This window comes from Rhincodon typus, chromosome 10 (genome assembly GCF_021869965.1).
Source record: "Rhincodon typus isolate 14 chromosome 10, sRhiTyp1.1, whole genome shotgun sequence".
Taxonomy (NCBI): domain Eukaryota; kingdom Metazoa; phylum Chordata; class Chondrichthyes; order Orectolobiformes; family Rhincodontidae; genus Rhincodon; species Rhincodon typus.
The window spans coordinates 21,992,970-22,005,369 of record NC_063341.1 but is presented as its reverse complement, the minus strand read 5'-3'; the positions used below and the strand labels follow the sequence as shown (position 1 = coordinate 22,005,369).

General features: G+C 37.6%; 1 protein-coding gene across 2 annotated transcripts in view; it reads left to right on the top strand.

Annotated features, from left to right (window-relative positions):
• The window catches only part of mrpl37 (mitochondrial ribosomal protein L37), a 24,711-nt gene extending 13,624 nt beyond the window's left edge, over window positions 1–11,087 (top strand). For both annotated transcript variants that reach the window (XM_048601613.1, XM_020530154.2), the window contains exons 2-7: window positions 311–494; window positions 3,804–3,919; window positions 4,805–4,990; window positions 5,298–5,452; window positions 7,590–7,793; window positions 10,681–11,087. In XM_048601613.1, the coding sequence (XP_048457570.1) occupies window positions 311–494; window positions 3,804–3,919; window positions 4,805–4,990; window positions 5,298–5,452; window positions 7,590–7,793; window positions 10,681–10,758 (923 nt within the window). In that variant the 3' untranslated portion in view covers window positions 10,759–11,087. The remainder of the gene's footprint in view (window positions 1–310; window positions 495–3,803; window positions 3,920–4,804; window positions 4,991–5,297; window positions 5,453–7,589; window positions 7,794–10,680) is intronic.
• The last annotated feature ends 1,313 nt before the right edge of the window (window positions 11,088–12,400 follow it).

The window sequence follows — 12,400 nt, the reverse complement described above, 5'->3', positions numbered from 1 at the left end:
TTGTCAGGTCACTTCGTTGTCAGGTCACTTCGTTGTCAGGTCACTTCATCTGTGTGTCTACTGCTTCTCATTAGTTTTGCTGTAAACATTTTGTACTTGCAGACTGAGTCCACCACATGGCTTTGTAAAGCAATCTGTTAAATTCTTGTGAACTCTATTTCTAATTCATCTGTAAAAAGGTTTTATCCAATAACTGACAGTGAGTAATACTGTGGGGAAATTTACTAGTATATAAATGAAACCATTTTTGCTTACTGAAATGGTGTTGCTTTTAAGTTTGCACTTACTAGGATTTATTTCTATTTCCCAGGTGTTAAACAAGCTCTTTGGCTAACCAAATCTAAATTAATAGAGGGTCTTCCTAAGCAGATACTACAGATAGCTGCAGATTCTGCAAATTATATTGAAGATCAGGATGAGCGAGTTAAGGCGGCTGTCAGTCAAGCTCGTTTTTGGACCACCACTGAAATTCGTCCTAAAAGAAATCGGTTTTGGTAAGCAGACATATGTTGTCATTAACATTAAAGCTGGAATTTTAGTTGTGCAATTCTTGAGAAATTCTACATGGGAAAATGAAAGAGATATTCCCAATACTATTTGAAAATTTCCAGTCTGAAGAATCATTTTTTTTTCTGCAATGAGGCAGCACCTTAAAGGGAGGGAAAGATAAAACTTGGAAACATAATGCCTGCTGTAACATGTTTGAAAGTGCAAGTTAATTCTGAAGTGGATGGTTTGGTGGAATCTCTGGACGATTATATATAGATAATAGAATAAAAATCTGGAAGTTGAGTCTGACAAAGATAGTGCTACATTAAAATCCCTTAACTTTTTGCAGCTTCCCTGTTCCACTCAAATGCTTACGTGTAGCCTGATATTCAACTCTAACAAGATTCATTTGTCTAAAGGTTGCCGACTTTGTATTGGTTGGTATATCAGTTTTTCATGTTTTATAATGTAAAGTCTGTAGGGTGAAACCTAAGATAAAGCATGAGTATAGGCTGAATTTGTATTTAAAATATTATTTTCAATAGTTTTGCAATAGACTTGATCCCAGCCAAGGCAACATAGATGGTTAATGCAATATTCTTTACCTTGCTGCTCACAAGGAACCGAGCTGCTTTTACATTATTATTGTGTCGGTGGCCATATTGTTGAACTAATTTTGTTGGATTTTTAAAACCAGTTACCAGAAATAACTTTTTTATTTTTACTTATGGATATGTCTCCATTTTGCAGTAAAATACTGTTCCAATGATGTGTGATCCTGGACGTGGCCTGATTATATATACACACAAGTCACTACCTTGTTGTTACATTGTGACCTTAAATGTTGCTTGCAAAGACAGCCTGTGCATGTGCTGAATATATGGAGCCTCTTTTCTAACCAATATGCAGTGACACCAACTAACTTTTTCAACAGAAGTTTGGTCCATGGCGTTGTTCACCTAGGACTTAGTGCCAATTTAAAGCAGTGATGGCTTAAATCTGATGCTTTGCCAGTTCATGCTTTAGAGCACTATTGTCCATTTTGGCTTCAGTCTGTTCATCCAATGATAGTACCAGTCAGGTTTTCACTTGTTGGTATTGGGAGTCAGTAAAACTATGCTCCTGATGACTTCAGAGAACTAAATTCATTAATTTTGCAGCAAAGCCTGTGTTGAACTGGAAAAATCCCCAGGATTAATGACACTAATGAAGTGGTAGTAACAATTTTTTTTCCTTGTTGCAGTTACAATATTTATGCTGCATCTGATTTTGCGTTCTTAATTCTCGTTGTTAGCCTGTTGGTGTTAAACCAATTAAGAATAAAAAGGATTTGGAAAATATTGCCAGCTCCATTAACATATCTATCTAGTCAGTGGTTTACCTTTGAACATTTCTAGCTTTTTGCCAGATAAACTCAATCTCCAATTACATCATAGTATGGGTTCTAAGAACAATCATAAAAGTAAGCCTTACTACTTTCAATGCTAGTCTTGAGATGTGTTTAGGGATACCACTGTCAGCATGATCACGACACATTTTGTACTATTTCTAGATGTGAAGTTGAAATGTTGGTAAGTATTCTATTGTAACAGAAGCAGTTCTTTGTTCTGTTTCAACATTTCCATTCCACTGGAAGATTTTGAAAATGGAAATCATTGCTGCTCCTTCTATTGCATTTTTTTCTGTTTTAACGTGCAAGTCTAGGTGAAGCAATTTCTGTCTTGCTTCTCCTATCTAGGTTCCTGCTTAGAATTGGTGACTAAAAATCTAAGTTATGATATCTTTTACAGCTTCATGTCAGATTTTATCAGATTATTTTCCTGTGATGTGGCTTGGGATGTTTTCTCTAAGGTAGAGTGTAGAGACTTTCTTCATTTTCATTCACTCATGATGTTAGTCATCACTGTAAACTTGCAGCCTCTCCACACTTGTAGAATAAATAAAAGAAAACATTTTTGTTTTGAAGATATTTTACTTCCATGTTTATTGCATGCTTAAAATTGAATTTCAGGACTCCCCTCTTTGTAGGGACTTGCTTGCAACAAATTGAAGATAGGACTTCCTCATCCTCCTCTTAGTGGAGTAATGCAGAGATGTCCAGTTGGCAACAGAGACAAATAGGAAGCATCTACATACAGTAACACAAGAAACTGACTACGTAGTCTCGATCCTCCTTTCTGGCTCAGTCACTTTCTTGCCAGTCACTATTTCCTTCCATCCTTTAGGCATGGTTCTGCCTTTCTTTGTTCTTTCAAAATGTTCTTTTCCTGGTTTCCATTGTGAGAGGCAGGTGCATAACTGTTCCTGCTGCACCAGAAGAAATCAAAAACCTGTTGTTTTCCTCCTTCCCCTTCCTGGTTATTGGTTGGATGGCTGTGGTCCTTTCAATAATTCCTTAAGGGATTTAAAATTGAACAGTTAGTTATCAAAAAAATTTATATAGCACTTTCCATGAAGAGAGGCTGGCCCTCAGCACATTTTCAAAGTAATTAATTAACTGTAAAGTGGTATCACTCTTTTAACAAAAGAAATCTGGCAGTGAATTTACACAGACAGCAACGAGATAATGATCAGATGGTCTGCTTTGGTTGAAGGATAAATAGCCACCAAGGCACTAAGCATATTCTTACTCTTCTTTGAATAGTCCCATGGGATATGAGACTATTTAATATTTCACCCAAAAACAAAATTACATCTTCTAGCGTCAGCCCAGATTTTGTGCTCAACCTTTTGGTGTGGGACTTGAACCCAGTGTCTTAGACTACAGTGCACACTAAACTATGGCTAATAGGTGATGTAATAAACTCTTGGCGCATTTGAAACTGACAAGGTATGTTTTCTTAGTCTTGATCAAGTTGCTAGCAGAGCCCATGCACAAACTTTTTTAAACTGTCTCTGAAAGATCATATACTTGCAGCAGTAGTTTAATATTTTCACATCAATTTTATTGGAGATGGTTATTGAGTTCAGGATTCTGTGGAGGAAGCGTCAGTTCTTCTTCCAGGTGGGTAGATATTTTTAATCAACCAGTTCAGAGATATTAAACACCTCTGGAGCAGGTGGGACTTCAACCTGGGTCTCCTTGTCCAGAGATAGGGACATTTCACTAAGTTTTTGTGGTATACCGGTAAATTGAGTATTCCTTCCATTGAAAATATTTAGTAAAAGGCTTTTAAGTTTATACACTCATTTCTCTTCAGGTTGTATCTGGTTTGCTATGTTGATCTTAGAATGTACGTTAACATTTAGGAAGAGTACTATATCTTACTCCCCTCCATCTTCTATCTAACTTGTTTTTTGTATTTCATTTTCAGCCCTGTATTGCTGCAGAACCTGTTACACTTATGCAGGATCTTGCAGCCCCGATTTCCTACACTTGGAAACAGGACGCTGGCTGAAAATTACCGTGTGACTGCAATGTGGGAGAGAGGTTAGTCAATGTGACTTCTACTTGAGTAGTAGGTAAAAATGTCTTTCCCTTCTTTCTTGTATGGATTACTCAAGGATTTTACCATTAAAGTTCACACAAATACAACACTCATTGCAAGAAATTAAGCCAAAAAAAAATCTTGATTTATAGAAACTGCCAACAGTATATAATTGTAGAATCTTAAGCACAGAGGAGGTGATTCAGCTTGTTGTAGCTCTTTCAAAGATCTTTGCTTGGGTGGACGTAAATAATCCTGATTTTCAGTTAAAAAGCAGTCTAGATATGTAACCAGCCAATGAAATAGCAACATAAGCCTGTCTTCATAACAATGTATTTGTAATGCAACAGTAATTGTACTTAATTATTAATGATGTTCCAAAATGTAAGTAAATGTCAGTATACTTGGTTGATTTTCTAATAAATTAATGTGGTAGCTAATATGTTAATGCTTATGTTTTGCTGTTCAACCAAAAATAACCAATTTATGTCTAAAGAAAGTGTGGTTTGAACTTCACATTCCTTTGCACTGTTTATTATCACTTAATAAAAACAGATCAAGTAACTGAAAAATATTTACTGTTTGCTGAGGTCTTATGTTGATCATAACCAGAAGTCATCAGTTCATATAAAAGGTGTGTCAGTAAACGTTGAATGGAATTTAAAGGAAATGGGTAACTGGAAATAATCAGAACTGAATCTAGCTTTTTTCCAGATGTTCAGGTATTCTGTTGATTTTCCATGTTCTGATCTTCTAAATTTGCAATTTTATTTTCTAATTTGTACTTATCTTTTAAATGCATGTGATTAAACATGATCCCATCTCCACTGCAATGCTTCTGACAGTCTGGTTAGTGCATGGACTGTTGACTGTTAATTTCTTTGCAGAATTGGACATATTTCGGGTTTGTGGTTTAAATGGAATCCTCCTGAGTAGCAAGCAACCTTTACCAACAGTAGCGGAAAAAGAGGAGATATTAAGCACTGAAAGTTACGTCCTCCCAACCTTCTATCCCATCTCTCCGAACATTGACTTGCAGCAAACTCATGTCTATGAAGTACATAATGATACAGGTGAGTTTTTGATACATTAGCTCTTATGCAGCTTACCATCACTCATTTTTGGAATTGGCAAAATACTGAACACTTTTTCTTTGTTTCTCCTGTTGATTAGATGAAGAAGGAATGAACTTTTTCTCATTGTGCAGAAAAGGGATATGTAATCTAAAAAATTTAATGTTCAATTTAATGAAATATTATGTGACATGTATTTCGACAAATCATTTGAAAGTCTGTGGCATTTACCTATAGTTGTTTTATAGGATTAGGACTTCTATATTGCTCTCACACATTTGCAATTCTTTTAACTGTATTTGTACAGGCTTCCGTGATGGGTACCCCTTTCCTCATGCACACACAGTGTATATTACAGAGTGTTCTGCTCATAAGGCTAGGTTCAAACCTGAGCCACTGAGGGCCAAGATGATCATGTTCACATTTGCAAATGCTTTTGCAAGGGCCAAGCTGCTATATGGTGTAAGTATTTACCGCATCTGGTACACATTTCATCAGTTGTACACTGCAATATGTGGAATTTCCACTTCACTTCTTGTACAGTGTGTGTAAATGTATTTGAGTGTAGGAGTGCACTTAGCTTCAACTCAATGTTAATGGTATTAGACAACATTGTTGCCTGTTTCAGTCGGGGTGTAGAAAAATCAGAGGGTAAAGAGATGGAGGAACAGATTTGCAAAGAAATGGGAGGGTTGCAATAACTATAGAGTGGTGACAAAGGGAGACTCCAAGAACCCCAATATTGACAAGCAAAGTGTTCAGAAGAATTTTGTCAATCACTATGCTTTATCGATTTATGGCATTAATGGATTTAATCATTAAGAACAATGTTGAAATAGAGAATGTCAGAGTTAGGGAGCATCTCAGGAATGGTGATCATAATGCAGTGCAGTTAGCTATGGGAAGGACAGGGGGATGTGGTTCAGGTACAGTCTAGATACAACAGCAAAGGGAAAGCAACCAAAGCTAGCGCTTCGTGATGAGAAGGGAAGTAAGTAGGATGAAGCATATGACAACAACATTTGACAGATCCAATGGAGAAGGTGGAATATAAAACAGAGAGCGGGAAAAAGTATGTTTCGGAACAGTTTAAGGCTCAGAAGGCAATTCAACGATGTTCTAAAGGCATAGCATTCTTTCAGCTTAAGTGAAGGTTTGAATTTCTTTTAGAAGTTAAAAGTCTTCACCAGGATCATAACATCTCTGTTCAGGTAGCCACTAACTGTCTTGAAGGACAAGGGAATCAGATACATGGAAACAACACCAGCTACATATTCCCCTCCAAGCCACATACCACTCTGCCTTGAAGCTATATTGCCATTCCTTGATTTATGATGGGTCAAAATCCTTTCTAGCAGTACTGTGGATAGACTTTACCACCCAGGGATTGTAGGAGTTCAAACCACCTTTCAAGGACAATTTGGCAATAAAGTGCTGGCACAGACAGTGATGTCAACATCCCATTGACACCTTGTTGGTAGATGAATATTAAATTGTGCCCTTCAAAGAGAATTTTAATAAGATACTTAAAATTGCAGTGGAAGTAACTGAATTACTCTTTGAAAGAGTTGGTGTAGATTTAATGGACTAAGTGGTATTATCATTGTTAATCCAGAGACCCAAATAACATTCTGGTGGATGGTGGAATTTGAATTCCATGACGACCAAGAATCCATTGTCACTTGTAAGAAAAACCCATCTGGTTCACTAAGGTCCTTTAGGGATGGGCAATAAATGCTGCCTAGCCAGCAGTGCCCTCTTGTTAATGAGTAAAATGAAGTGACTTCTGTATTCGTTGATTTTTACATCAACATTCCAGGCATCTACTAACAAATGTTTGTAGGAACAGGCTGTGTATGGATAAAACCCTTTGCCTGAGAGTTAAGTCTGATGAATAATGAGGAAAACATTTATCCAGAAAGACATTCCCGTGGGAAGAAAAATAGAACTGGATTTTTCCAAAATTACAAGCATAATCTATCCTACCATGGTATTAATGCACTGAAAAGATCAAGCATTGTATATTTATATTCAGTTGCTGATGGTGTAATGTTTTAAAGGGAACTTTGAAGCAAATGCCTGCCTTCTCTTTTCACATAATTCAATATAACTGAAAATCTAGAATCCTGTTTACTGTACTGATTGATTGTTGTAAATCTGTGATTATGGACACCACCACCAGGTGGAGATTTACAGTTTGCAAATGAGAATTGCATCTGACTCAGCGATAGAATTCATTCCAAGCAAGTAACAAATAACCAGTATGCAACAATCTATTGAATTCTAAATTAGTTGTAAAATCTGGAAAATCACAGCAATCAGTCTATAAATTCCTTTGCAAATTGACTGTATCTGTACACAGGCTATTTAAAAGTGCGACTGACAACTAATCAACTCCCAATAAGTTAAAACTGGAGACTTTCCTACTAATATCTTGCGTTATAATTGCTGCTGTTTTACTGAATCTATACTGGCATGATGTTACAGGTTCAACTGCATGGGCCCAGATTGATTGCATCAACCATTTTTACATTGTGAACGAACTTCTGCTCCATTTAGGTAAACTTGTTGATTTACTGTTTTCTTTTAAATTTCCCAGGAAGAGCCAAAGGTGTTAGATAATCCTATCACAGTACAATGCATTGCCACAAATGGAAGAATGTTCCAATTCCTGGTGTTGCAGTTAAATACCACAGATCTACAATCAAATGATGGTATAAAAAACCTAATTTGGCTAGATCAAGATCAGTTACTCTATGACTATGCAAAGTGCCTCCCAGCAATCAGAAAAAAAATGATACAGGTGAGTACAGTTTGAACTTTTAAGAATTAATTCCGCCGTAGGCAGTGACACATTGTGTCAGTAGTTCCCAACCAGAATGATGATGTCTGCATCCAAGCAGATAGTTTTCCTGGTTGGACTGGTCAGTAAATGTTGACAGATGAGTTCCTGTATGGATGTATTACACCCTATTTGATAGCAATTCAAAACAGAGATATTGACGGAGTTTATTTTCACTGCCCACTCTCCTCCTCCTCACACTATTGTCTCATTACAATGACTGTGATATCACAGCAGAAATTAAGTAATTATACATGAAACTAGGTAATTTAGCTCCATTTTAATGGTCCAGTAAAAGAAGACCTTGCTCTAAGTAAGCTTTTATGTAGTTAGTGTTATTTTAACAATGAACAAAGGTATCTCAAATTTTATTTATTTACATTTATGGGTATCACTGCCCAAGGTCAATACTTATTACTGATCCCAAATTGCCCTGGAGAAAATGATTGTTGTCTGAATTCAACACGTGGCTTGCTAGGCCCTTTCAGAGGACAAAAAATGGCATCCAGCTTGCTGTAAGCTTGAGGTCACATGTGGGCCAGACTAAGGATGAGAAGTAGAACGAGACAAATATTTTACAACACTGGTGGTTTCATGGTTAGCATGCCTGATATCAGTTTTTAATAATTAGATAAATCAAATCCCACCACCATGGCAGCTGGGAATTTAAACTCAAGTGAAGGTTTATTCCCCTAGCCTCATTAAAAATCACAGAATTGTTATGGTGCAGGAGGCCATTCAGCTCACCTTCTCTGCACTTGATTTCTGAGCTTTATAATTTTCCTGTAATCCTGTACATAGTGTATTTAAATAGAAACAAAATCCGTGTAATGAGGGGCTAGGAGATTCTTTTTATACCACTGTCTACAGTAAAGGACCGCCCAATCCAAAGGAACCTGACAGTCAGGGGAAAATAGAATGGGATTGGGGCTGACCTCACAAGCATTCAGACCTGCAGTTAGGGAATCCACGTCAAATGAGGAGTGACTGCAGTCTTTCCAATGCCCTCCTAAACACCTTCAGTTGAACCTGCCTCCATCACACTTCCAGGCAGTGTGTTCCATAGTCCTAAGTATATGTTACAAAAAAAGAATTCTTCCTCATGTCACATTTTGCTTCTTTTGCAAAACATAAATACTGTGCTTCTCAACCTGTTCATAAGTTGGAACAATTCTCCCTATCCACTTTGTCAGACTCATGATTTTGGAAGAATATGAAGGCACTGGAGATTTGCAAACCTCTTCTGCACAGAATGGTTACAAATCATTAATATATAGCGTAAAAGATTGTGACCATCCTGGAAATGCCCCTGTACCCCTCTGACGCTGTCCCAGCATCCTAACCTTATGTACTGAGCATTTGACAACAGTCTAGAATTACAGTCAGCCACTTTTCAAGTTCCAGCAGCTGACTACTAGGTAGAGGGAGTGTAGTTAGCTTTCCTCAGTGTGAATGCCAATATGGCTCCGCATTTCTGAAGGAGCCTTGGAGTGGCAATCTGCATATTATCAACACTTGGAAAATCTGGCTCCTTATGTATTCAGCTTGGTTCTCAACTATACTTACTACAACGTTTTCTCCTTTAACTTAATTTTTATCTCCTTTGTCATCTAGGCAGCTCTGGATTTATTTGCCTTTCCATTTTTGAAGGAACATAGCTTTACTGTGCCCAAACCACCACCTCTTTGAACATAGCATACTGTTCAACTATTGTTTATTACTGCCAACCTTTGGTTTCACGTTATCAGGCCCAGCTCTGTTGCTGCCTCATTGAAATCCACTCTCTGCAAGTTGATTATTCTTACTCTAGATTGAACACACTCCTTTTCTACCAACATCCTAAGTCTTATAATACAATGATCACTTTCTCCTAAACGTTTCCCTGGTCACCTGATTGACTTTGACTTAGCCTACCTCATTCCCAAGAACCAGATCTAGGAGTGCCTCTGCCACGTTAGAATTGCCGTATACTGCTGTAGGAAATTCTCCTGAACACAATTTTTAGGACTGCTTGTCCATCACTGTCCTTTAATTACCTGGGATAGTGGTTGTGTAAAGTCCTGCATTATATTGTACGACAGTTACACCTCTTGTAATTTCCTTGCAGATTTGTTCCTCTATTTCCATCCCACTATCTGGTTTGTATATCATAACGAACAATGTAATTGAACTTCCTTATTAGTTGGCTCCAGCCAAATCGATTCTGTCCTTGAATCCTGAAACATCCTGCTTCTGCAATGCTGTCCTTAACCAAAAATGGCACCTGTCTCTTCTATTTTTTCCAAAAACATTTTCCAAACCTTGTAACCTTGAATATTTAACACTCAGGCCTCTTCTTTCTTAAACCAAGTCTCAGTTATTGCCATGTCATAATCCTATAAGGTAATCTCGTGTCTCTAACTCCCTAGTCTTAGCAACTGTACTCATACATTCACATGCATGCAGTGTAACCCTGTGTTAGACTTGATTACTTTCTTCATTACTCTGACTCCACCTATAATTTATTGATCTATAGTGCTATTAACAGACCCTGGTAGTATTTTCTAATATTCTGTCCGGGCTCTCGCACCCCTTCTGGGCTAATTTAAACACTCCCTAATAACATTAGCAAAACACCCCTTCAAGGAACTCAGCACCTGTACCATCAAAGCAGAAACAGCGTTATCTGCCCTAGTTTTCCAAGGATCTAAAGCTATCCCTCCTAAACCATCTTTGCAGTTGTACATTCATCTGTCTTATCTTCTTACTTCTATACTCACTAAGCTCCTTCCCCATGGATGCAATATAGAAAAAAATGTTTAGTAACCAATCAGCTTGTGTTCAGAGACTGAAGGTTTCTTTTCCCTAGGTTCCTGCGGGGCTGTCCGGATATTGTCCAGAAACATTCACTAAGTTCCTTGCCATGTACTTGTACGGTGCTATGTAGAATCACGTGGACAACAGATCAGTACTATCACAAAGAATTGTTACATACCTGGAGGTGTCAGGGAAACAAAGGATCTTCGTTGGATACCAGAAATGGTACAGACTGTAAACGTGCAAAATCAACGTTACTTCTCATTGGAGCAGAGATAAATGTATTGTGTTCAGAAGTTTTATTCAAGATGGAGACTTCTTGAATTTTTTTAAGCGAATGATGCTACTTTATTAAAAATATTTTTTTCACAATCTGTTTAATGCTCATCTGTATTGAACCCAATTTCAAAGAAAGCATGTACACTACAGAAACAATGCACTAAAAAGTATCAAGATCCACTGCTGTTGTTTGTCATTTATGTAAAATGATTTGTATTAGAATTTAGGAAGCATGGTTAGGAAGTTTGCAGATGACACCAAAATTGGTGGTATAGTGGAGAGTGAAGAAGGTTATCTAAGATTACAAATGCATCTTGATCAATTGGGCCGAGGCATGGTAGACAAAGGTTTAATTTGGATAAATGTGAGGTTTTTACAATTTGGTAAGACAAACAAGAGCAGGACTTATACAGTTAATGGTAGGGCCTTGGGGTGTTAATTGAACAAAGGCCTAGGGGTTCAGGTACATAGGTCATTGAAATTTGCATCACAGGTAGACAGTGGTAAAGGATGCATTTAGCATGCTTGCCTTCTTTGGTCAGAGCATAGGAGTTAGAATGTCACGTTGTGGTTTTACAGGATGTTGGTGAGGTCACTATTGGAGTACTGTGCAGTTCTGGTCGCTCTGCTAGAGGAAGGATATTATTAAATTGGAGAGAGTACAGAAAAGGTTTACACAGGTTTGAGTTTAAGGAGAGGCTGGGACTTTTTTCACTGGAGGGTAGGAGGTTGAGGGGTAACCTTAGAGGTTTATAAAATCATGAGGACCAGTGATCAGGTGAACAGCAAAGGGTTTTGTCCCCTATGGTGGGGAGTTTAAAACTAGGGAGCACTCTTTAAGGTGAAAAAAGAGAGATTTTAAAAAGGACATGAGGGACAAACTTTTTTTAAGACAGAGTGGTTAGTGTGTGGAATGAACTGCCAGAGGAAGGGGCGGATGCAGATACAGTTACAACATTTAAAAGACATTTGAATAAGTACATGTATAGGAAAGGGATATGGGCCAAATGCAGGCAGATGGGATACGAAACGTCAGCCTTCCTGCTCCTCTGATGCTGCTTGGCCTGCTGTGTTCATCCAGCTCTACACCTTGTTATCTCAGATGGGATACTAGTTTAGTTTGGGAAATTTGGTCAGCATGGATGAGTTGGATGAATTGGATCAAAGGTCAGTTTCTGCGCTGTCTGACTTTTTTTTTTTTAAAAAGGTCCATTAACTATTACTCTAAATTTACATTGTTGGACAAGACTGAAAAGCTCCAGACCCTTGAAATACTGTTACATATCCATGACGAGAACAATTAAGAGCAATATGATATACTAAAGAATTGGATTAGTTAGAATTAGGATACCTTGCGTATGCAACAGCACTGACAAAATAAGGAAATGATAGAAAAGAGCATAGTGAAGAGAGCCATATGCAATAAAAAAACCCTGAAATGATTAAGCCAGAAAAAGTAATGTTTACATTTATTTCACTGGATCAGACAGAGA